The following is a 26,225-nucleotide window of genomic DNA, read 5'->3' as shown; positions in this document are numbered from 1 at the left end:
AAAGGGACCTGATTTAAATGTTCTACACTAACAATACTGTCCACATTAAATCTTAACAAATATCTTAAATCTCAAAAATCTTACCTGGAGGAGTGGAAGGTTTTTTTTTGTACAAAAAATAAAAAACTTTCTACATTCCTCTATATGACTACTGAGACTCCAGTCTGTTTTATTCATTTTCGTTGAAAAGTGAGAAACAAAAATATCTTAAGATACGCCCACTGCGATCTGATTGGCTCGTGCGTAATCATTTAAAATTGGTTCATTCAGTGTCTTTTACATGTGTTATATAATTATATATTTACAGAAATGTTTATTAATAAATAATTTTAAATATATAGTTAAATTTTTTTTATATAAATCATTACACATTCATTGAGCCTCCACATATTTTATTTATTTGAATTTTTTGCTTTCCTTGCGTTTTTGGATCCTAAACTACATACTTATTTATGATTATAAATTTATAAACGTAGCTTTATAAAAATATACAAGTAGACAGCGTACACACTTACTGGACTGCAAACAATCTGTTGAAATGAAACGGAGAAAAATGACGTGTGTGTGTGTGGAAGGTAGGTTTCATATATTAAACATTATTATTATAAAGTAAACACTTTCAGTGTAGCTGAGATGCTAACAGGTCGAGGATGCTCTTAGGGAGACGCAGTCCGATATCTCTGAGGTAGTGTGAAAATCTGTCAATAAAAACAAAAAAATAAAATAAAATAAAATAAAATGTCACCAGATCAATCAGAAATAAATTAAACACTACCTGAGCTTCGGCTGCTGCTTGCTGTCCTGCTCCCTGCAGATAAAGCGCAGACAGGGCAGATAATCCGTCAGTACAGCCGTCCGATTGCCGTGATATCGGAACGCTTTACTGCTGAGCACTTTGTGTACGACTTCAGTGCTCTTCTGTTCGCTGAAACAACAGGAGAAAGAGAACGTTATCATTGTCATCACACCATGAAATGCCTGGTTGGATATCATAATACTGTGTGGGGTTTGTTTAAAAAAAAAAGAAGGAAAGGTCACATGGCTAGAAAAATTATTCCTCTGGCAGCCATTTTGTCCAAAACTAATTAGCTAAAGTTACCACAGGAACTTATTGCTACTCAGCTAATGTCAACGCAGATGGTTCTTATTAGATGAAAAATGACCCCAGGAGGTTACTATAGGGCTGCACGATTATGGTCAAAATGATAATTACAATTATTTTTATCAAAATTGAGATCACAATTATTTATCACAATTATTCATTGATTTTAGGGACAACATATTTTTTATTGCACTTTCACATTTAAATAAACAGACCGCTGCTTTCACCTCCATGTTGTGCTACATTCTTGCTGATGTACAAATCTTTGCATCAAATTAAACTGGTCCTTAAAGTGCATCATCTCGTAGAAGGAAAATATAAAATTGTACCCAAAATATAGGATGAGTAAAAATAAAAATGCCATCAACCAAATGAAAATATGAGCCAAATATAACAATATGCAACCAAATGAAAACAATTCAGGCGAATGCAGAAAAGGCAATAACAGTGTTTACAGGAGGAGAGATGCAGACAAATCACCCAGCAGAGTGGTGCAGGGATGACGTCATTTTGTACCAAAACCCGGAAGTTAGCACCACACCGGTACCCTCGACATAAACACAACAGGATTTTCCCATAGACTTTTGGATTATTGCAAAAAATAATCTCTGTGATCAACAAAAGTTTACAATACTAACATGTTCTGTCCATCAAGATAAATTTCATAAATGAACACAACTTTTATGAAGTTTGAAGCCTAAATACAATCGCCAGAAATAAAAAGCTAACCGTATGCTATAAACAAACTACACCACGGTCGCATGACTTCAACGTCACCATCCCACAACTTTTCCAAACTTGATTTAAAACATTTTCCATAATACGGATTTACTTTGTGGATGAATCTTCATCCACGGTTTTTTTCCCGGAATTGTGCACAGCATACCTGAACCAGTTTATCTGCAAAGACTTTTCCTTTCTGGCGTGATGACGTTTAATGTCCCCTACAACATCTGTAGTCCCATTTAGCAACTTAGTATCAAGATTTCCCCTCGCACAAAGCGCTGGAGCACGAAGCGAAGCTGGCAGTTCGAGCGCTATATTGCTAACTCGTTTCCGGGTTTTGCCGTACAAAATGACGTCATCCCTGCACCGCTCTATGGTGACTGGCTGTAAGTTTAGGAAGCGCTTGACTTGATATGCAGCGGAGATTTATATGAGTGGAGGACAAACTTTAAACGTCAATATCGCAGTCGATCATGTTCATGTAATCGTGGACAATCAAAATCGTAATCACGATCGATATTCGATTAATTGTGCAGCCCTAGGTTACTGTTATATTTTGCATAAATTAAGACCAAACCTTAAGTTCCATGTTATGTTTTTATCTCCTCTCGTCACGTCCTGATCCTGTTTCCTCGGACACACCTCCATCCTGCTCCTGTGGAATCCCAAACCCTCCACCACTGCCAGGATCTCATAACATCTCTCCAAACTGTGTGTCCTCATCTCCGCATCGTCGTCTTCTCTCGGCTCGTCCAGCAAACCGTCAGCTATTTTGGCTCCCAGGGGCCCAGATCTACAACATGGCTGCCGGGATAGATGGGAGTCTATGAAAGACATGTTGTCGAGAAAGCATGCAAGGGAGTTCACCCTAGAAAAACCTCCAGCCTCTGCAGCTGATTGGTTCATCGGTTTGAATCTGGCCAATGGGAGTGTGGATTCTGAGTGCTTCGTTTTGAGAACTTTCAGTCTAGAAAGTTTTTTCGAGTTGGATGGAGATGGATCTTTATTGGGACGTTTAAAGACGAAACTATAAATCGTGTTTTGATCGACAGTGCTCCGATCTGTTTTTTCAAAAGTGGGCGGGGCTAAAAGAAAATCCAGGTTTGAGTAGAGCAGGCTTTGCCTCTTTCTCCAGCTCTCCACCATCACCTCCACACAGCTGCTCCTTTCCAACTCGGCGTAGGACCTACACTATAAAAACCCAGAGAACACACACAAGTACACATTTATGTGTATAAAAAGGTTAAGATGTGAACTTCTGGATCAGGTGTGCATGTGTTTCACTCACAGTGCGTGCTCTGTTGTGTAGATGATGGTGTGTGTTTCCGGCTCCACTTCTCGCCCACAACTCCAGCTCTAACAGACTCCGCCTCACATCTCCGTTATTCTCCTGCAACATGAACCGGATGTGCTCTGGGTCCGGCTTTACACTTTCTACCACACACACACACTGCAGGTAGCTCACAACGCTCTCCTTACCCACACACACACACACACACACACACACACACAACATAATCTTTATTAGTACTTGATATTTAGTGTGTAGTCTCCAGTGTATAGACTTGTTCAGTGTTTGCTTTACCGTTGCAGGAGTTTTGAAACGGATTTCCTCAAAACGACCATCAAACGCCTCACCAAACAACGGATCTGCAAAAACGTAACACCACAGCGTAAATGTAGAAACAACAGTTTCTCGCTTTGTTTCAGTTACACCTTTTTTTTATAAACAATTGTTTAAAAAAAAAAAAAAAAATTCTTTAGCAGATAGCAGACAGTTAGGGGCTACAAAGTGGGGGAAAAAAGTTCCATGTTCGTGTTTTGTTAGCAATAAGCTAGCCAGCTAACTGTGACAAGTGATTTTTTATTAAAACAGTAAACTGTATAGTCAGTGTTACAGATTTAACAAGCGAATATATCGGTATGTTGATTTACATAAAGCTAATACTTATATTATATATAGCATTTAAAGTAAAGAAGTGCTGCTGTGTTTACTGTTGATGCTGTGAGGGGCCATGTTGATTTTGTCACAAGAAGGATTTGTGTTTGGGGGGGGGCAAAGATTTGCAAAGATTTGAAACAAACTTCTTTCACGTTGTCATTATGGGGTATTGTTTGTAGAATTTTGAGGAAAATAATGAATTTAATCCATTTTGGAATAAGGCTGTAACATAATAAAATGTGGAAAAAGTGAAGCGCTGTGAATACTTTCCGGATGCACTGTATGCACTTGACTAATAATTGTTGAGTTCCTATGATTTATATATATATATATATATATATATATTGTCGCGACGGACCGACAGCCGGCGCGCATAATAAGAAACTCACTCCTTCCCCGACTGCCGCTCCGGCACGAAGCCTCGTGCCAAACACACCATCAGCCGGAAGGACCGTCACGGTGGGGTGGGACCGTCGACGCTACACCGGCCGGCGATTGGGGAGTCCGTCGGGAAAATTCCACCACTCAGGCGACGGCGGAAGAGGATAAAAGGACGCTCTTACGCCCGTGCGAGGGGAACGGCTAAGAGACAGACTACGTGCGCGCTCTTCAGCAGCATAGAGGCATTCCGACCTTTAGCACTACGGTATCCTCTCGCTAATCTCTTTCTCTCTCTCTCCCTCCCCCTCCCCCTCCCCAAAGGTTCGAGTGCGGACAAGACCGCATGGTGGTGGTGATGGTGAGATCGCGTTCGACGGTGGATGACGGCACGGGAAACCCACACACACCTCTTGGGAACCCCGACACGCCCTCGAGAACGTCACAACGCCAGCCACACCCCCACAAAACCCCTCACACTCACACACACTCGCCTCCTCACTACAGACAGCTCCCACACAGACAAATAAAACCCCCGTATTGACTAAAACCTGTCTCTTGTGGGTCTGTGCTCCGCCCTTCCCCAGGCTAATTCCCTTACTATATATATATATATATATATATATATATATATATATATATATATATATATGGATTTACACTGTCAAGTTTAAATCACTTATTTATTTCAGTTACCAAACTAAAATAGACTAGCCATTCAATTAGGACAAAAGTAATGGTGCCCTATACAAGTGTGTCTCTAGGGTAGACGTGTTACTGGAAGATTTAGCGCGCTGTTTAGTCGCTATTATGTCATTTTCAGCTCTCTTTGCCTTTTATGGGGGTTTTGCGGGAGTGGCTAAATGTAAATGTGGCGTGAATAAATGCATGGTATCTATAAACATATGAAGAAAATCAACAAGTTTGGTAAACAAGGCTTTCAATTTTTTGTTTGGATCGGATTTACAAACAACTTTTTTTATTATATAACGAATAAGTGTAAATAACTGGGAGAGCCAATCTGTACTTTTACAGTCTATTTTATTCTGTCTGAAATGTATTTCCGAAAGCACTGGAGCTCACCGTTGGTGGTCAGGATTATGGGTCTCTTGGTCGTGCTCATTAAAGACTTCACGGCTGCGAGAAACCCCACGTCCTCCTCAAAGACGATATCAACCTGCAGCACACAAACAGATCTTTAAATCAGGACAGAATTGCACATTAAATGTTGTAGTCTAATATGTAGCATGCTATTATTATTTATTTTCCCATAACAGCATGCTACAGTAGCTATAAACTGTTAAAGTGCTGACACAGGAGACTACAGAAAACTTCATCATATCAATGTACCAGTCCCTGTGAATGAGCTGCTACTATAGAAACGATAACGTAGTAGAACGAGCGCGTTAATATAAACCTGCGCTACTTTCACAGCTGCTGTTACAGAAAATGAATCAACACCTTCTGACCAATCAGGATTCACCTCCTCAAACAGAATGAGTGATATCGGCGCCGTCTTCTCCTTTTCGTCCAAGGCACCATTTTTCTTAAACTCAGACTGGTCCAGTGTGACCTCTTCAGAAGCTGTAAAAGACCAAGGCTTTGTTTCATTTTATGTAGAAATATTTATCTTCATAAATAAAAGACACGTTATTCCAAAATGAGGAACTCGTAGAACGAATGTTCCCTCACAACAGGGTGCCAGTATTTTTGCTGTACAACTGATTTCCTATATACTGTGTGTGTATATATATATATACATACACACATATACATATATACCTAACCTCTTGTGTCTTGAGGAAGTTCAGAGGGTTTGTTCACAAGTTTTCCAGTTTTCTTAAAGTAACGTCTAAGAGTGACGGACTTCTGCGCGCCGGCACGTTTCTGTCTGGAAGCAGCTCGAGGGATCACTGACGATTTTCTGCAGGAGGAGACGGATTTCTGTGGAGCTTCTTCTCCTAAAACACACACATTTACGTTTATGTTTCACATTAAGTCCTGGTTCAGTGTGAAATTAAAACTTTCAGGATAGTGGAAGGTTGTAAAGATTTTCAGGCAGTAAACAGGAAGTGGTAATGGGGTTTTGTTTTTGTCTGTTAAAACTAAATTTACATTTAAACTGATTCCTAATGAGCAAACCAGAGGCGAGGTCAGCAAGGAAAAACTCCCTGAGACAACATGAGGAATAAACCTAAAGAGGAACCGGACTCATCTGGGTGACACCGGATAGTGCGATTAGAAATCCTTCCCCTTATATAACTATGTACTATAGAGTCAAAAAGTGCTAACTGTGTAAACATGAACTTACGAGCAACTTAGGAGTATGAGCATCAGAGTCATTTCTGAATTCATTATAGTTTTACATTAAAGTCTGTTGTATCGAACTGAAGTTTTTAACTGTTCAATGATGGAGACTTGAGCGCAAAACTGTTCTTAGCAAATGCAGTCCTTTTTAAGTGTAATTTTGAATCTATTTGAATGATACCTATTGATCTGTGGATTGTGCACTTAGTTACAGCAATGCGCTGAGAATCTTTAAAATAGTAAACAAATCATTTCTATTCATTTCTGCTAATTGACTATTTAGAATATTTTTTGTTTTGGTTGATTTTAATTTTTTTGGTATTATTGTTCAGATGGACACGGATAACTTGCTGGTTCTGAATCATTTACAAATATACTTTTTTTTTTCTGTATGTGCTGGACCAACAAGTCCGATCCCACCTCGACGGGTCAGAGCCGTTTTGGCGGCACAATGTTAGGCAGCTGGTTTTAATGTTATAGCTGATCAGTATAGTATCTGAATGCAAATACATATAAAAAATTATATAAATAATCAGGAAATAATTCTAATAAGCCAAGAATTCGATATTGCCAGAGGCAGTGAGTTATATTTATATCTATATTCAACAGCAGTATAATTAATAAAATAACATTACATTATACATTCATTCATAGAAAAACCCCAAATAAACAGGTGTTAAAGTAATCAAATAGACACAGTGTAGGTGATAAATGTGTGTGAACTCACGTGATGCTGCAGCAGGTGCGTGTGTGTGAGAGACGGAGTGCTGCGGCGTCCCCACCTGGTGAGACTGAGTCGACTCTCTGAGCTGAGACAAGACAAGACGACCAGAGCGCAGGGACGAGCTGTTCACCTCCAATACCTACACACACACACACACACACACACACACACAGATGTAAGCTCAGTGTGTGTGTGTGTGTGTGTACATGTGTGTGTGTGTGTGTGTGTGTGTGAATACACCTTAAAGCCCAGCTGCTCTGCACAGGCGAACACAGCGGCGCTCTTTCCAGCTCCTGTAGGTCCATGGATCAGCAGCGTGTTACACAGCTCGCCCTCACACTCCTCTGTCAGAGGGTCACCTTCGAAATCCCCGCAGTCCCACAACCCTAAACACCATCACAGCAACAGGCAGGTGCTACGATGCTAATGTAGCTAACAAGCACTGGAAGTGTACAGTATGGCCTCCAATTTAGCCTCATGCACACACATGTATGTCTAATTCACCACACTGTGTTGAGCTCATGTTGTTGGTAGTGTATGTGTGTATGTGAGTATGCCTGTGATACCATTGCTCTCCCCCTTCATTCGATGCTCCTCTTGTCTTTTCCTTCTCTCCTCCACATCCGCTCTTATCCTCCACTCCTTAAGCCAGCTGTCTCCATGGCAATAATAAAGATTATAAACAAGAATGACCAGGGAATCTCAGAGTCTCTATTAGAAGTTGTTGGGTTTTTTTTTAAATAAATGAAACAAAGAAATTACATGATGAAAATGAACAAAGAATACATATTTAAAGTAATAATTAAGAAAATATTTAGATAATAACACTGTACTAAAAATTATCAACTTATATTTTTATTGTGAAGTTTTTATTTGGGATTAATAAAAGTATTTATATTTATCAAAAGTATTATTTCTTTATTTTTAGTTATATAATACCTCTTTTTTTAGTCAAAAAAAATAAATAAAATTTCCCAGACATTCTTTTAGCCCATATTAGAGTTTTGCTTTAATAAAAATGGCCCTAGAATACAGTTTTTAAATACTTATAATTAAGAAAGTAATTACATAAATTTAAGAATATTTAAGGAAATATTAATTTTAAAAAATCTGTGTTATGCTATTTTAAAATATAAACGTATTTGTAATTTTATTTGGATAAAAAAAGCATTATATTAAGATGTTTTAATTAAAAAATAATTTTTAAAAACTTAAAACTTATTTAAAGATGTATTATAATTGTTTATAAACAGAACTTTTAAGAAATTAACAGGGATTATTTAAAATGATATTAACTCACTGTTCAAGGCTGTATTTTAACTTTTAATTAAGTTATAATGTTTATATATATATAAAAATATATATATATATATATATATTTTACGGGGAAAAAGTGAGATGCAGGATTACAAAGAAATGTAAATTAATTAAAAACGCTGAAATATTTACATTATTAAAATATGTTTTAAATGATAAACCATAGCGGTTTCAGGTTTTAATGCTCATCGTTCAGTGATTGGTTGATTGTAATACGATTCTCATTTGAATAAAAAAAAAAATATATAGGCCTAATGGTGTGTACACCTGACACCAGGTGTGAGCTGACATGAATTTTAAAACTGTAGTAATATAGACATTGTCCATTTTGTTTGCCCGTCGTGTTTTTCACACTTTTATGGAGTAAAATTTTGGGATTGTTTTATAAAATGTTTGTCTTTCTGATAAGGATGGTGATGGTGTTAGTTTTGTGTAACTGATTATTGCTCACCTGTACAGCTTCCACACTGCGCCCGAGTTCCCGACGACTTCATCAGAGCTCCGAGGACGATATTTCTCCGTCCAGGGCACATAGTTGTCGTCGTGTCTCACATGTCCATCGTCCTGACGTGACGTGTTCCTGCTGACTGTTCCGTGTCCAGAGCTCACAGGACCTTCTGACCTGTTTACCGTCTCTGAGTCGTCCCGACTCGGGCGCTGGCGCTTGCGAAGATGTCCATCGCCTTCGGATTCTACTTCATGTTTCCGCTTTCCGGCTGCCGGAATGCTTTTACTTTCGCCTGAAGGAAATTGAGAAAAGTGACAGAAGGACCAAAATCAGCTTTGATCACGCTTTGCCTTGTGTTTATACTTTTCATAAAAGTTGAGATTATTTTACGCAAACACTCACCATGTCTCTTCAGCAGCGTCTGCAATGAGCGTCGAACCTCAAAGTGTGGGTTCTGAACCCGGACCAGCTTCAGAAATTCCTCTCGGGTGTGAGCGTCTTTAAAAAACCCAGTTGAGCTCTGAAATTGACGTGGGAACAACAACAAAAAAAAGTCAGAAAGCTACACATCTGATGACATCACAACACAGAGCTGTCCAGTTCTGCATTCTGATTGGTCAGGATCGTTGATTAATTCTCTAGAACAGCAGCTCTGACCGCAGCGCAGGTTTATATTAATGCGCTCGCTCTAATACTTTATCGTTTCTATAGTAACAGCTCATTCACAGGGACAAATTTACTAAAGAAATTTTAAAAGAATTGATGATGTGGTGAAGATTTCCATATAGTGAAGGAGACGTTCATTTATTAACATTTATGGAAAGAGTCTCCAGTGTCAGAGTTAAAGATTTCTCTGACATCTTCAGGACTTTTTTTGTCTTATTAATGTCAAGAGATAATAAACAGAGGCTGGAGAGGGAACGATTGTTTATGGCTGCTGTAGGCTAACATGAGTAAGATCTTGTTTTATGGAATAAAACACTTGGTGACGTGCTGTTATAGAAAAATAATCAACTTCAGGTTTGGAACAGTAACCCCGGCTTCATCACACCACCCTGTAACCGGTGCTGGAGCTTCACCCTTGCTCGGTGACCCGGTGACGTGGGTGTAGATTTGGAATTGTTGGTGTTGTTTCCACTCTCGTTCTCTTCATGTTCACGGAGACCACTTCTTACTGCACGTGATCCCCCCCTACTCAGACTTCGAACTTCATCTGCCAGGACGGATGGCTGCCGATGAGAAGAAGTGGTGGATTCTGACTTTATTTCAAGTCCTTTATTTTGTCTTCGAGACATCTTCATGTGGAGGAGGAGATCTTGCTTTGGAGAACATTGTACACTATGGGCGGTCGGAGGTCTCGGGTTCTTTATGGTGGATGTGTGGGAAAATTTCTGATCATCATCATCAGGTCTGTTTACATTACACTCACTCAACATAAGATCAAACTTTTTGCTCCTATTTGCTCTTTTGAGTTTGTTGATCTTTGGTTTTTCAGTACTGCTCTGTTCCTGGATCTGGATCTTCTCACCTTTGACACTTTTATCGTCACCTTTAAAGCTCTGTGAGATGCAGGGAGATTCGACTGAAAGTGATTTCTCTTTACAGGACGCCATTTTGGAAGGAGCCCATATTCCTGATTATAAAAGGTAAACACACACATTAGCATCTTACTGCTTGTACGTTATTAGCATCTTACTGCTTGTATCGTTATTAGCATCTAAGCCTAATTTCGTGTCTTAATTTACCATAACATAACAACATATTTAATAATCGTGTGACTAAATTCTTCTTATCCTGCCTTGAGAAATTAAAATAAACGTATTACCTAGTAGCGAAATTATCTTGTGTTTTGTAATGCTAGCGCGTTCGCGCCGGAGAGGTTGACGTCGTATTGACCAATCACAACCCGGCTGAGCGATGACGTTAGGACGTTCGTGACGTAGCCCGCGATATTTTAACGGTACATATTTTAACGGGGGGGGTCAGATCTAGTGACTTTTTGGACAACCCTTAGCGACTTCCCAAATGTGGCCAGTACTGTCCTGCAAGCGCAAGGTCGTGCTTTCCCGCTGCACTCACACCTCTCTCTGCGTCTGCTCTGTTCAGTGAGTGTCTGAGAGCCGGAGATTTAATAATGACCTGGATAACGAGACCCGCCCTTCATCCCATCCATCCATCCATCCATCTTCTACCGCTTACTCCTTCTTCAGGGTCGCGGGGGAACCTGGAGCCTATCCCAATGAGCATCGGGCACAAGGCGGGGTACACCCTGGACAGGGTGCCAGTCCATCGCAGGGCACAATCACATACCCACTCACATTCATACACTACGGACACTTTAGACACGCCAATCAGCCTACCATGCATGTCTTTGGACTGGGGGAGGAAACCCCCGCAGCAAGGGGAGAACATGCAAACACACATGGCCCCGGCGGGAATCGAACCCCGGACCCTGGAGGCGTGAGGCGAACGTGCTGCCCTTCATCCCAATTTATATCATTCATATGTGAATGTTTTTAGAACACAAGAGGAATGGAATGCAACGTTTTACATGTAAAATAGTTCACATTATTACAGCCTAGTTCTCTTGTTCAAAGTAGTTATAGTGTTCAGAAACATTTTTGATCATTCATGTTCCATACCTGTCCATTATATAATTTTATAAAAGTTATTTGTAAAAAAATCATATAAGTTATGAAAAGTAATTTAAAAAAAGTACAAAAACAAACAAAAAAGATCTATCTATCCATCCACCCATCAAAACAGATTATAGATTAGGTATATATAAAAAATGCTTAATTATACCTGGTTTCCTTCAATATGGGGGTTGGGGCGGCGTGCCACATGATTGGGGAGGCTTTAGTTACAAAAGGTTGAGAAACTCTGGATTAGACATTATTTCATGTTCATTTATTATATTTTTCTGTAATTTATGTATTTTTAAATTTTTAAAATAATCCTTTCACGTCTCCTACTTTCATGAATTTAAGTGATTTGTATTTAAATCCGAGGTGATATATATTTGTTTACAAATTAACTTTCCAGCGACGATGAAATTCTTGATTCTGACGTTACCTGAGGGTTTTTTCCATCTGTGAAATAAACAAACAATTCATCAACACACCGAACTTCGTAAAACACGACGTGACCAAACACTTAGTTTCCATTTAAAACATTTTTAATTTGTCATATTTCCACGTTACAGGGAAACCTATGAAATTTTTTGTTTACAATTTGAAATATACACTGTATACTGAGTGAAGGGGAAAACAAAACAAAACTGAGTGCTTTGGCATTTTATAAAGTACGACACACTTATTCACCGGAATTGAGCTTAACATCCTGATAATCAGATTATCAAACTATTCTAGCCTTGTGTTCGGTTGTTTGTGAGAAAAAAAATAACCCGAGGGACGACGTCATGATGCTCCGGCCCTCTTTTCATCCATCCATCCACTTGTTCATTTCTAAAAGCAGTCCAATTTTGGGATTTTGTTCCTCGTGCACCTTTAACCAACAGTAAAGGCAAAAATACAAACGAGAGCTCGGATCATATTGCTGATTAATTAAGTAATTAATTAATAATGCTGAGACGGAAGAGGCAACGTGCCGCACTCAGAGAGGACATCGTAATAAAAATAATAATAAAAAGATATTTTCTGCATCAAGAGAAAAAAAAAAACACTAAACAAGTGAATTGCTAACGGACTGTAAAAAAAAAAAAAAAAAAAAAAACATTCAAAAAATAACCAGGACTGTCAGATTGTCCTTTCTAGAGTTAATTATAACGACAGAAAGGAATCTGGAGACAAACGCATAGAGAAAACAAACTAAACAAAACCCAAACAAACAAAAACTGAGTCTCAGTGTTGTGTGTGTGATACAAAAAAACAAACAAAACAAAAAAAGGCGCAAAAAACTGCTTCAGTCCTTAAAACTGGTGTTTCAGTCTAAAACGTCATTTTGTTACGAAATCTTCTCTAAAATCAACTCGGCTCTGGATCAGAACTGTACAATTTGTTTGTAAACTCTAGACAAACAAATAAGAGTCGTTCAGGGCTGCACACACGATGTTCTCCGCCGCTGTGCTGTCAATCATCTAACTTTTATTTTTTTTCCTAGAATACCAGAAAGAAACCCTTCATAGAATTGAGGAGAAATTGACGTCCTAGTGAAATCTCAAGCTGCCTGGCTGCATGTTGTCTGTGAGCGCTGGAAGATTCTCCACCTTTAAGAAAATCATTCTAACGAAAAAGAAAATTAAATTGTAAAGCATTCTAGAAGTTGGGTGGAAGGAAATGGTACAGAAAATGGTATGTTTTTCTGTTCAAATCTGGAGAAAAAACAAAACAAAAATAAAAGAATGCTTTCTAGAATTGCACAGAAAACTGATGGATTATTTTTAGTTTTTAGAAGGTCAGCAGCTAGTCTTAGACTATAATCAGCCCGTACAGATGTTTTGTGATTGTTGCGGCAAAAAACGCTTGATTTTACTGCGGCTTTTTTCCAAATCCGCGATGCAATTTGCGGAGTTTTCGTGCTTTTCTTTGCACACTCTTTCAGAGTGATGTTTCTTGGTAAATGAGACCTTTTAACTGTACTCATGTTCGACGTACGTGAATCGAAGATGTTGTGAAGACGTCACGTGACACGTCTCAGCCCAAATCTGCAGAAAATCTGTTGTAATTTTGAAAAACTGCAAGCTCCTCAGAATATTGCGGAATTTGCTTGATTGACTGAATAATTTTAGCTTCAACTCTAAAACTTTTATTTCTAAATGTTTTAAATTTAGAAGTAAAAAAAACACTTTCTGGAAATAAAAAATCTTTTCTGGAAATTTCAGAAGTGATTTCTCAAACCCTAGGGCTGCGCTAATTTTCAGAATGTAACACTGAATTTTAACCAGCTGTTAAGAGATCATCAGCTTCAGTTAGGTCCAGAAAACCAAATAGTTTCAGCACTTTTCTAGAATCACAAAAATACAACCTCCAGTCTTTTCAAGCGCTGGCCTCAAATTTTCAACCCTTAAGTTCTCAAAGCTTATGAATTCTATTTCAAAAAACAAAAGTTTAAGCGTTTTCTGGAATCAGATAAGAAATTCCACTTTCAAATCCCAGAATATGAGCTGGTCTTGTGTGACTGGCTGAGAAGGCTGCACCTTTACCTAGAGCTGCAGAAATTTCAGTGAACTCTAAAAAAGCAAAATACAAAAAAAAAAACAACACAAAAAAAACCCCAAGACCCAACTGTTTCTATGATTTCTTAAATCATTCAAAGATTGATTTTTTTTTTTGGAATGGCCCAAAATGTTTTAGTTATAAAACATTTATTTCTAGATGTTTTAATTCTAGAAATCCCATCCCTAGTCAAAGTTGTGATGATTCCTAGCAGCAGGCGGTGTGTGAATCCTACGACTCTTTAGGTCTAGATCTAGATCTAGAGCTGATTTTCGGAGATCTGAAGGCGTTCAGCGTTCAGTCAGTGACGCCACTCTTGGTGCGCTTGCCATGCAGGGAGAACCCCGATGAGACGGCATGGCCATTACAGGCACTCTCCTCCGGCTTGGGCAGCTCGGCCTGGATCTCCCGTAGCCGCGTCAGGGCCCGGTCGATGGTCGCCGTGGTGACCAGGTTGAAGTCGTGCATGCTGACCAGGTGAAGCAGGAAGTTGCGCCACAGGTTCCTGTGTGCGATGTGAGGACCACAGTTCTCCACAAACAGCATGATGGCCTGGTTCATCTGGTTATCTGCTATAAACCTGGACAGAAAGTGACACACCTCGTTTCTCAGACTGCTATATACAATTTTTTTTTCTTTTGGTGTATTTTACAAAATGAAAGCCTCAGGCTTACCCGTGCTTCATGACATGGAGGTTCCACAGCTTCATCACCTCCTTTTCTCCTTCGTTGACGTCTGTAAACTCTTCAATTTGCTGCAGATCAAGAAAGGCTCGTTTATTAAAGAACCTAGGGAATGAGTTGTTACTATACAATGACGTATTAAAACAAGCACACAGATATATAAACCCGTGATTCGAAGCCACGCTACTTTCTGACCAATCAGAATCTCTGAGTGGCGCTCTCTTACTGTGGAAGTTTTCTCTCTCAGCCACTCGGGGTCTCTCTCATCTTCACTGTCCACGTCCATTTCCTGAGGGCGCAGCGGCATGCAACTGTCGCTGTGGAAGTACAGGCGGTTGTGTCCGCTCACGTACGTCCTCTGCTGCTCTGGCTCGCCGTCCTCCGACTCCAGGAATTCAGAGAGGCTTGGCTTCGTGCGCTTGGGCCTGATGAACACAGCCTTCAAGTTAAGCCATCATTGTAACTGACTTTGAGGTTTTAACGAGGCGGCTTTCTGATTGGCTCGTACCTGCAGACGAGGATGTGTGTGACGGCGGTCCTCTTGACGGGGCCATTGCGGCTGAAGGCGAATCCTGGCTGGCTGTGGATGTCCTGAGGATTCCCTACGTACGAGCCGTCATAACACTCGTTTATGGACACGTCTATCCTCGCCCCTTTGGGATGAGGCTGAGAGGGGAAAAGCACAAAAATATGAAAATGTTCTCTACAGATAACAGGTACTATTTGGACAGGACTGGTTTTCCAGACATTCCGAACGCCTGTAGTAATTCGGATAGATTCATGTGGATTGCGTGACCCGTGTATGAATCGCACAGATGGGCATGTCTTCATCATGTACTACACACACAGATGCCTCATTTTAACACACACTGATTATTCTGATCTTTATTGTTTGGTTGAAGTAGGGGGCATGGCTATGCTGGATCAGGTCACATGACCATACCATGCATGTATTCTGTACCTGTTTTAAGAACTTCCCTAAAACCCTTCCCTTTTTAACGTGGTGTATATTTTTATTGTTCTGTGTTTTAAAGTATTTAAAGGGAACTAAGCAACAACAACAAAAAAAAGTCAATTCATTTCATGTGCATTCCCGTAAAAAATGTCGTAATTGGTTGAATCCCAAAGGTACTTCCATAATCGTTACATTCCCCACTTCCACGTGGAAAACTAATACCGTCTGAACAGGGCTTTAGAATAAAAGGTTTGTTGCAGGTTTGCTATGGTCTGTTGGTTTGGAAATATGCCCAGTTGCCATGGTAACCATGGACTTATAAATGGTTTAATTAAAGAGTGTGCGTTACTATTTACTCATATATACAAATCCACATTGTATCTCAGATTAGCAAGTCCTGAGGGAATCCCCAGCGCAACCTGGACTCACCACATAGTTGAAGATGAAGCGGCTGTGTGAGAGTTTGAGGTGCTTGAGGAGGCTGTAGAGCTTCTGGCAGTTCAGCGTGCACCAGGGACAGTGCAGGTCGTCGCGGGCCTCTGTCTGCTGTCGCGTGTTATTGTTGTACAGAAACTACCATGAAAGGAAGAACATCTGTTGTGAATTTATGTCTTATGATATATTTTAAAAATGTCACGGTGGCAAGACCATGAAAGAAGAAGCACCTGATAGAAAATGCGGAGCTTCTGTCTGGGCTCAGAGATGGTCTGCTCTCTCCTCGTCTGAACACCACCTCCACCTCCACAACCTCCACCTCCGCCTGTACTGCTGCTGTTCACCAAGTCTTTCACTACTTTTTTATGAGCATAGAAACTGCTATATAATCTGCCTTTTTTTTTTTAAACACACTTTTAATAACTGTTATGGTGTTAATTTGTACTTTACCCGCAGGGGCAGATCTGAGGGTGGGGGTGCGAATTTCAGGGCCGCTGGTGTCAGAGTTGCGTGTGGACAGCGGTTTAGCTACAGGAGCCGTCGAGGGGTCGTTTGGGTCACCGGTCCAGCGTAGTGTGAACTGTAGAGTTGGTCCCTGAGAGAACGTTTCAAACGGAGGCAACCTCTGGAAAATAAATAAATAAATAAATAAATAAAGAGAATAACAAGAATACTGTTTAGTTACACAGTGACATTCTCATATAACAGTAACACAAATGACAGGCTTATATTAATGTGCTCGTTCTAATATGTTACTGTTGCTATAGTAACAGCCCGTTTGCAGGGACTTGTACGACAGATGCTTCAGTAATAATTATCTAAGACTTATGATAAACTGATTTATAAAACAGGTTTTTAAAAAATCTGGACAGGCCACGCCCACAGGCGGCAAACAACAAGCAAGACAAGTGACTTGTTCCTTGGTAGTGTGAAGGTGTGTACAGTGTACGCTTCATAACAAACAACTCCACTTAGAAAAACACAGACATTTATAAATAAGTGAAAAGCACACCTTTCCATCCAGGATGGTTTCCCAGGTGGCTCTTTTCTTACTGACAGGACAGTCTTCTATCTGCTGCATCGACACTTCGTATTCACCATCCAGCAGCTGCAGACGCCTGGAGCAAAACACACACACATGCACAAACACATGCGCACACATACACACAGTCAGGACAAAGAGAAAGAAGGACTCAGCGTGTTAAACAAGATGCTCGTCTCTCACCTGTTCTTATCAAACACGGTCATCTGTGCGACGAACGTCTCCGTGGCGTTTCCCTCGTCATCGCGGTGAGACACGCCCCTTTTCTTCCTGCTCGATAGGTCCTCCTTCACATCTACACACACCAACAATAATTATACAAACAATAAAAAACATATTCAAAATACTCTAACAGTAAAGGTAGCTGTGAGCATTGGTTTAAATAACACTTTATATATTTTTAAGTCCAGCTCAGAGAGCACACAAAAATACATCGACGTCATCCCTGAAGATATTTCTGAACACTTTCAGTTTCCCTTCTTAGTAAAACCATTAGTTTGAGTTGCATTCCCAATCACACCGTTTCTCTGTAATCCTACGAGAAGAGTCCGCTTTTATGAAGCTGTTTTTTTAGCTCAAGGCTCTTCTATATGTTCCTCTAAACACATTGAAAAGTACTTATAAAAGTTCTTCCATATACCTTGAAAAGTTCTTCTAATCACTTCTAAAAGTTCTTCAATACACTTCGGAAAGATCTGCTAAAATTCTTCTAAACACTACTAAATCCTTCTAAAAGTTCAATTAAATGTTCTTCCATACACTTTGAAAAGTTCTTCTAAACATCAGTCAGGCTGCACTTCAGGGAACATGTGAGAGAAACAAACATGGAGGACAGAGCGCTGGTGAAAGTTGAGTCTTGTTAGTGAGCGAATATGAGAAGATTTACATGGGGTGTGTGTGTGTGTGTGTGTGTGTGTGTGTGTACGCGCGCACGCAGACCCATGTTCTCATCCGTCTCTCCGTTGACGTAAGCGCTGGAGTGTGTTTTTCCAGGCCGGGACACTCGGAACAGCAGTGAGTAGGACTTCACCATGTGGCTGTTGCTGGGCTCGAACTCGGTGCTGGACACGAGTAGCGTGGGGAACGACGCCGGCTTCGTCTGCTTCACATCCGGGTTCAAAGGCACCTGCTTCTTCCCTGTAGGCACTTGCTTTATGGGGCAGCTGACATCCTGCACAGAGAGAGACATAAAATACAGAACAAACCGGATTAAAACATTTACCTGTTAAATGAATAAATAAATATAAAAAAATTTAATTTAATAAATTAAATAACTAACTAAAACTTTGAATAAATAAGCAAATAAATGTGAAATAAATACCTAAATAGATAAATAAAGATTAAAATACATAAATAAATAAATTTGTAAAATTACTTTAAAGCAAGCAAACCTTTACAAATAAAACCTTTAAAAGAAACAAGAAAATTAACATAATAAAAAAATTACAATAATTAATTAAACTAAATATACAAAATTTCAAATAAATAAACAAGCAAATCTAAAAAAAAACACTTAAATAAGTAAAACTTGTATATACAATATATAAATAAATTTAAAGTAAACAAACCTTTGAATAAGCATGTAAACAAATTTAAAATAAATAAAAAGTAAATTAAGCTTACAATAAAAATACATTTAAAATGTAAAAACTAAAAAAAGAAAAAAAACTTTTAATAAATAAATTTTAAATAATTAACCAAATAAATAAATGTTTAAATTTAATTAAATAAATGAGCAAACTAATTAATCAACAAATTAAATAAGTAAAATTTACAACATAGTAGTAAAAAGAAATAAAGTAAATAAACGACATAAATAAAGCTCGCAATAAATAAATTAATTGAAACTAGATAAGCTAAATAAATAAATAAAACAATAAATAAATAAAGTCAAACCGTTTAATGCAGAAGGGTGTGATGGTATTCTGAAGTGTACATGATTGCTCTATTGTGCGTTTTAAAAATGACTTTTTAAAAATAACTCACCTTTCGCTTTTTATGGCAGACTTTGACAAGTAGCACCTCGAGAGAAACCGAGTTTTGCTCGTTTTCTGAGTTTTGACATGGCTTATCTATGAAGTGGAAACAGAGGGGGGAAAAAAGCAGAGTCACTGTTACCACCACAGAGTTGATTATTTAACAGCACAACCCCAAGTGTTCTATTCCACTTAGACCACAACCAACTACCTATTTTTATTAATTACACTGTAAAGCAGCATTACTGAGTCCCTCAGTAATGATCTGTTACTACAGAAACGATAATGTGTTAGAAAGAGCACATTAATATAAACCTGCGCTTCTGTCAGTGCTGCTGTTGTAGAAAATTAATCAACACCTCCTGACCAGTCACAATCCAGAATTCAACAGTATTGTGGTGTTTTTTTTTATTGTTATTTAAATAACTCACCGTTTTTATAAAAGAATCCAGTAAAGGTGAGCTGCAGGTGTGATGATAAACTGGATGGAGGGAAAAAAAGCAAATCACTAAACACCTGTAAAGCAGTGTGTGTGTGTGTGTGTGTGTGTGTGTGTGAGAGAGAGAGAGGGAGAGAGATATTCCGTACCTGTGTGACTCCTGATCACCTTTCATCTTCTCGACCTTTGCCAGCAGGTTATCCACTTTAAAAGCTTTCCTACACATACGGAGTGGTTATTGCCATGTTATAAATGACTAATTACAGCTCTTATGCACTGTTAATAAAGCTGAACATGACATCATCATCATCGTCATCATCTTGTGTTCAGTGTAGAGAGTGTTAGTTACCTGTTGGTGTTTGTTCGAGTGTTTCTGTGGGACATGAACGTGAGACATCTGTGTAGCAGAATCGGCTGTGGGAGAGAGCACACACAGACAGAGTTTTATTACAGTATTATATCACAGAGAGACAATTCTCTCAATCTTAATAAGTTCATGAACAGAAGTGTTCCTAAGAGGATCAGGACCGGGGCCATACGACGATACGATATCGCGATAAATTACGTCATGATACAATTTTCCGTGATATATATATATATATATATATATATATATATATATATATATATATATATATATATATATAAACTGCGTAATTTTTTAAAAAACAGCTAAAACTCAGATTGGGTGTTAAAATTTTAAATGTCACAATACATATCGTGTATCGTAGAAATGTTTTACAATATTGCGATACGATCGAATCACCTTCGTACTTGTGCATGCGATTTTTTTAAAAGACAAAATAACTCTTCAAATGTAACAGAACATTAAATATTGCAATACATCACTGATTATTGGTACAAAATATATGAAAGAAATATAGAATATATATATAAATGTATTTACTTACAGCAATTAGGTTCCTCGTGCGCAGAAATCTGTATATTTGCGTAGGCTCTGTTAGGAACAAAGTACAAATGTAAAATATATATTTATATATATATATATATATATATATATATATATATATATATATATATATATATATATATATATATATAAACACACCACAGGATTCATCACTAATGATGCATGATCAGTATTGGTCAAATACCAGCAAAATACAAACAAACAAATAAACAAAGCGGAGAAAAAAATTCCACCCTCGAATCAGATTTGGAAATATTTGCATATAAAAAGACCCGATAGTATTTTTTGTTAGGATGGATTAATTAAAATTATATTCATACTTTATTATATTTATGAAGTAAGTAAGAAAGAGTTTAACTGAATTAAGAAATCTGTGTTTTTTTTGTGTAAATCATGCTTTTAGCTGTGTATCTCTGAAGTTCTATAGTTACAAAAAATATTGTAAGCTGGTTTTAAACCAAAATATCTGTGTCAGATGATACTTGAGGTTTCGATATCGTATCAAAGAAAATAAATTTATATTTTATATATTTATATATATATATACACACACACACACACACAAAATGAGAGAGTAATGATATCCATATAAAAGTGAGAACGAGTGGAGAGGCGACAATGGCAAAACGATGGCATCGAGAAACACATCATGGTGATAAAGTACACATTTTTCAAAAACTCTTCCTACTTTTGCACATCCTGTAAAAATAAGTCATCTGTTCAGAACTTTTCAGTGTCAGAAAGATCTCAAACCAGAACCCTTTCACAGTTGAACAGAAACAGTAAAGAGTAAAGATTTTAGGAAGTAAATAAACTGAAGTTATAAAGATCAGGAGCGAGAAAATATTTTTAGGATTTATTTTTGCATACAGTTCAGTTAAACGTTTAATTGATATTGGATTGGTTTGTTTTAATTAGAGATGGTACTGGTGATCAATATCGTGAGGATACCCCCGAATAAAACAAGCTTAAATTGGATTCGAAAAGATTTTTTTAAACTGTAAATGTTTACATGTAAAGAGCTCGATTTTGATTATATTTATACGTTATTATATTTGATAGTTGTGCAAATAAATTGATTTTTGTGTAGTTTGTGTGTAAAAATAAATTTATAGCTTAGCAGTCTTTAAAGAAAAAAAATATCAGGTTAGTTTCAGTATCAGAAATAAACTATATATTTCTGTGTATATATATATATATATATATATATATACACACACACACACACACAGTATATCACTTTTTTGTTGGTATTGTTCTGTCTCAGATTATTCGTGAGAAAATGAGCAATAATAACATGATAATCACAATATATGCTTTCCTGAGAGCATCATGATGATAATCTTTTTACGTTTGTTTTTTTTAATTATTCATTTACTTATAAACTGACTGAAGGCAGCTGATTTGATTTTAAAATGTTTGTACACAATTTTTTAAACGCATTTACAGATTTCTACATTTTTTTCATTCTTAAAAATATATCAAATTAATGGATTTTTGTAGACATTACATCAATACTCCAACAGCTGTCTCGCTGGCATCATACAATAGAAAAGTACAGTGATGTGGTATTTCTGTCGTATCGCCCCAGCCCTAATGTGCACATCCCTGTACCTGAATAAACTGTAATTAACACGTTATTAATAGGGATGCACCGAAATGAAAATTCTTGGCCGAAGTCGAAACCGAATATAATGAAAAACTTGGCCGAAAGCCGAAGGCCGAATACCGAACACGTTTTTTCCATTTATTTTGCCATTTTTTTCACCAGTGCATAAATTAAATAGTCAAAATGTGCTTTTTACTATTTTGTCTTGCTTTTCAAAGAAAAAAATCAATTACAAACACTACAATTTCAAAATATTTATTTAACACTGAACATTTTTTTTCATTCCAGCAGGCATAGGCTACCAGCAAGGCACAATATAACTTTAAATAAATAAATTAGTAGAATAAAAATATTTTGATGTGGTCATCTTTGAGCCCCCCTTGAATAGCCTATGTTAGGCCTATAACTGACTGCTGAAAGAATGTAACACTCTGTAGCCTACAACTAAAATATGCATTAAAAAGTGCATTGACAAGAGTGCAAAAAATGGTTCTATTCAGTTCTATACGGCTGATTATATTGGGGATATATACCGCTTGCGTCCCTGTACACCTCGTGGAGCATTATTGTAGATATAGGATAGTTAGATACGTTGTTAATGTTATGTTCCTTGATAGATTTAGTTAGTTTAAACTATAGATTAGTTAATTTAGTCCCCGCTGGTTTTTCCGCTCCCAGTCCATAGTACTAGTTCATGTTTCTTGTTTTGTGTTGTGACCCTGTTTTCTGTGACCGCGACTTTGTTTCCTGCTTTTCCCTGTTTATGCCTGTTTGCTGATCGCCCGACCCTTTGCCTGTCTTGACTAAGTTTTTTGGATTATGATTTGGATTTGTCTGCCTGCCCTTAAATAAATACGTCTTTACCTGCTTCCGTACTCTACTCCCTTACGTCTCGCGACGTGACAGAATACTCCGGAACAGAAACAAAACAAACACACATTTACTGTCCACAGTAAACATCCGAAGAGCACATAGCTCGTGCATGCGCGAACTCCCTCATCGAGGTTGTGACATTCGCGCGTCTCACTCTGGTTGCTAGGCTATTTTGTCGCGTCATCAAACACGTCATTGTTCGGTTAAATTTATTCAGCCTTTTCACTTATTCGGCACCGAAAGTGCTTTTTTTTGCTATTTTCGGACGAATAATTTCGGTTGCCGAACATTCGGTGCATCCCTAGTTATTAATGTGTTATTATCTTGTAGTGTAAAAGAATGGAGCTCTCACACACACTATGATTTATTAATAAAAACTGACTCATGCTGTGTATAAATATATAATACAGGTTTAATTAATCCCACCATCAGAGAGGGATACAACAAACTAAAACTAATCACAACACTTTCGTTTGAATCTCTGATAACGAAGGCTTTCGATAAAACAGACTGCTGTGTAATGTACATCCTTATTTAATATATGTTCCTAATATGTACACATTTTAATAAATATTTATTTGTAAATATTTGTGCTTCATTTACAGGAAAAACAAACATTACAAAAAAAAGACTGACAAAACAAAGCTTTTTTCCCCTTCTAAATTCAGTTAAATTGTTTCACACATACATGGTGAAAATTATAAAGTATATAAATGTAATAAGATCAGTCTCTTTATATGTAAACATTTCCAGTTGCAAAAGAAAAAAAATCCCAAAAAAATATTCCAAAAATCCAATTCCAAACTTTTCCATTTGTTTACAGGATCAGATCGGTTCTTTTTTTCTCCCGATATCTGATCCCGATATACATCTTTCAGATCTAAACCTTTTTTTAATTACATATGAGTGATGTGTTTTGTCTCTTCCCTCAGACCTGAGAGACAACTCACAGCTAAACATGTTAACATGTTTATTAAATATTAATAACAATTATAATAATTAAACCTGTAACAGGGTTTTACACACCAAGCACGTGATATCAGACTCATTTGCTTTTATATTCTACAAACATTTGACTCACTGATTTTATATTTTATTAATTGTGCCACAGTAAAATATTATTACTTGTTGAATAAAGCGTAACTAACAAAACCAATGAAAATATAATTTTCAATGTTTGTTGCAGTTTAAATTAATATTATTATGATTTAACTGACAGTTTATCATGATCATGGTTCTGTCTTATTTGTATTTTTTTTACACTTTGTATTTTGTGCCAAAAAATAAAACAATTTATTTATTTTTATCAGAAATGAAGCATTTTTACATCAGTGAAAATTAGTATTATTATATTATTATTATCTGGTGAATAAAGTGATTTGATGTTATATAACTATGAAAAGCAGACAGGAACAGAACCATACGTGAGAAAATAAATATATAAATTTATTTTGTGCATGTGTGTATATATATATATATATATATATATATATATATATATATATATATATATATATACACACACACACATATATATATATGAAATATTACAGGTTAAATTGCTGTTGTGTTTTTTCACAACTTATTTACTGAGGCTTTTTGTCCATATTTCTCACAGAGGCCTGCAGTTTCAATGACTAACAGCACTAATATGTGTGTATGTGTGTGTGTTTATAGAATATGGTGTTAATGTTATTTTTTATTGTATTTTAGGGCTCAGACTCACTCTCGAAGGCCTGCAGGAAGAGCTCGTGGTCGGCCTGGATCTGCTCCATTTTGGGCTTTTTCACCGAGTTGACGGCGGAGACACACACCGCTCCACTCGTCCTGCCGCCCGCAGAAGCGCTCACCACCTGACCCGTGTATTTCTGCGGCGCCATCGAGATGATAAAATACAGGACGAAAATAAAACAAACTCACACCCTGACAGCAAATAAAATCAACAATGTATTCACGTAAAACAAAACAACCTAGCTAACTAGCTAGGCTAGTTTCTCAACTAGCCTGCTAGCTAACTGGATAAAAAAAAAATCTCCCGGTCGGTCGCGCGCTCCTTTCTAAATCAATTCAGTTTAAAATTCTTTTCATTGTTTCTTCTTCTACTTCTTCTTCTCTTTTAATTCTCAACGCATCATCACTTAAACATGACATACAGATATTGAACCGTTTAACCATTCAACCCCTACCATTAAAAAAACAATAAAATGTATAAAATATTCCATGTAAAAGTATACGTTGAGATCTTAGCTAGCTAACCCAGAACGTTAGCGGTCCACCTCGGAAAGTATTTAGCAACTTAGCTAAAAGCAAAGCCGCGAAGAAAACACGGGCCCAATCCCGAATATCTACAACCTCCCTTATCTTTGTGCACTACCTAGTCTATAAAGTAATCATCGCAAACGTTCCCATGTAGGGCCACTAGCTAGAGAGTTATTTAGGATTCAACCCAAACACAAAATAGATTTGGCCACATGTAAACAGATCGTAATATTTAATTTAATTTTAATGTTTTATGTAATATATGTACATATATTTGAAGAAATTATTATGAAAGTATTATTATTCAGCAAAAACCTACTCCCTAATTTAAATCGAGGGACTCCTTAAAAAGTGAGAGAGGTGGCCCCACTTCGGATACGCCCACTCAAAATAGCGTCGTCCAATAAAATCACAACGACTCGAAATTCTAGGCTTCTGATTGGTTGGATTTATTTTGATTGGCGTCACATAAGGTTGGTAGACGCTGCAAAATTGCCGCCAAGGAGCTCGCTTTTTGAAAGTGGATGTGTAGTGTGCAACCTAATGAACATAACGTTTATTTCAAATAATTTCTATCTATCTATCTATCTATCTAATGGTAAAGAATGAAAAATAAACCTATCTTTATTTTTTAAAAAAGATGGTTTATATTTTTAATATTTATATATTTTTTACTTTTGGAAATATGCTGCTTAATAATAAAACAAATCTTCCTTAAAAACGTGAAAACAATTCATATAAATGTATTTGTATAAATGTAATGTTATTAATTTCTTTACTTGTTTTTCATTTGTTCATTCGTTATTTAATTTATGAATGTGAAAAAATACAAATTATTTTAACCCGATCTTGTAATACCTGTGCATTTTTGTACTATTTTGTATATGTTTGATTATATTTTT

At 37.3% G+C, this 26,225-nt stretch overlaps 2 protein-coding genes across 3 annotated transcripts; both read right to left on the bottom strand.

The window, feature by feature from the left end:
• Positions 1-61: 61 nt before the first annotated feature.
• Positions 62-10,557, bottom strand: atad5b (ATPase family AAA domain containing 5b). The gene is made up of 14 exons (XM_053638110.1): positions 10,024-10,557; positions 9,347-9,464; positions 8,948-9,236; positions 7,746-7,831; positions 7,420-7,565; positions 7,183-7,318; positions 5,936-6,109; positions 5,632-5,732; positions 5,232-5,325; positions 3,414-3,478; positions 3,117-3,302; positions 2,406-3,019; positions 776-925; positions 62-698 (listed from the first exon to the last, which is right to left on the bottom strand). The coding sequence occupies exons 1-14, from the start codon at positions 10,555-10,557 to the stop codon at positions 620-622; spliced, it is 2,772 nt and encodes a 923-aa protein (XP_053494085.1). The 3' UTR covers positions 62-619.
• Positions 10,558-10,651: 94 nt separating this feature from the next.
• Positions 10,652-25,683, bottom strand: suz12b (SUZ12 polycomb repressive complex 2 subunit b). 2 transcript variants are annotated; one of them, XM_053638143.1, is made up of 16 exons: positions 24,791-25,683; positions 20,563-20,609; positions 20,001-20,065; positions 19,801-19,869; positions 19,644-19,693; positions 19,223-19,308; positions 18,176-18,407; positions 17,420-17,531; positions 17,207-17,312; positions 16,645-16,819; positions 16,425-16,549; positions 16,189-16,332; positions 15,313-15,470; positions 15,031-15,229; positions 14,796-14,875; positions 10,652-14,701 (listed from the first exon to the last, which is right to left on the bottom strand). In XM_053638143.1, exons 1-16 carry the CDS (start codon positions 24,942-24,944, stop codon positions 14,419-14,421), a joined length of 2,085 nt encoding a protein of 694 aa, XP_053494118.1. In that variant the 5' UTR covers positions 24,945-25,683; the 3' UTR covers positions 10,652-14,418. The 2 variants fall into 2 exon arrangements, with proteins under 2 accessions (XP_053494118.1, XP_053494117.1); XM_053638142.1 differs by having other exon boundaries at positions 10,653-14,701; positions 16,425-16,552; positions 24,791-25,682.
• Between the last annotated feature and the right edge of the window lie 542 nt (positions 25,684-26,225).

The sequence above is a fragment of the Ictalurus furcatus genome, chromosome 12 (assembly GCF_023375685.1).
Source record: "Ictalurus furcatus strain D&B chromosome 12, Billie_1.0, whole genome shotgun sequence".
In the NCBI taxonomy this organism is placed as follows: domain Eukaryota; kingdom Metazoa; phylum Chordata; class Actinopteri; order Siluriformes; family Ictaluridae; genus Ictalurus; species Ictalurus furcatus.
The sequence above is the reverse complement of the archived record's forward strand: the minus strand, read 5'-3'. Positions and strand labels throughout refer to the sequence as shown.

Excerpts from the sequence above, each read along its gene's own strand:
- atad5b (XM_053638110.1), bottom strand. The coding sequence starts at position 10,557 with ATGGCGTCCTGTAAAGAGAAATCACTTTCAGTCGAATCTCCCTGCATC. Across the intron at positions 7,319-7,419 it reads CAGAGCAGCTGGGCTTTAAG|GTATTGGAGGTGAACAGCTC; the intron begins GTGTATTCACAC and ends GTGTGTGTGTAG. Across the intron at positions 5,326-5,631 it reads CACTCATTCTGTTTGAGGAG|GTTGATATCGTCTTTGAGGA; the intron begins GTGAATCCTGAT and ends TGTGTGCTGCAG.
- suz12b (XM_053638142.1), bottom strand. The coding sequence starts at position 24,944 with ATGGCGCCGCAGAAATACACGGGTCAGGTGGTGAGCGCTTCTGCGGGC. Across the intron at positions 16,333-16,424 it reads AGCTCCGCATTTTCTATCAG|TTTCTGTACAACAATAACAC; the intron begins GTGCTTCTTCTT and ends CTTTCATGGTAG. Across the intron at positions 15,230-15,312 it reads ACACACATCCTCGTCTGCAG|GCCCAAGCGCACGAAGCCAA; the intron begins GTACGAGCCAAT and ends TGTGTTCATCAG.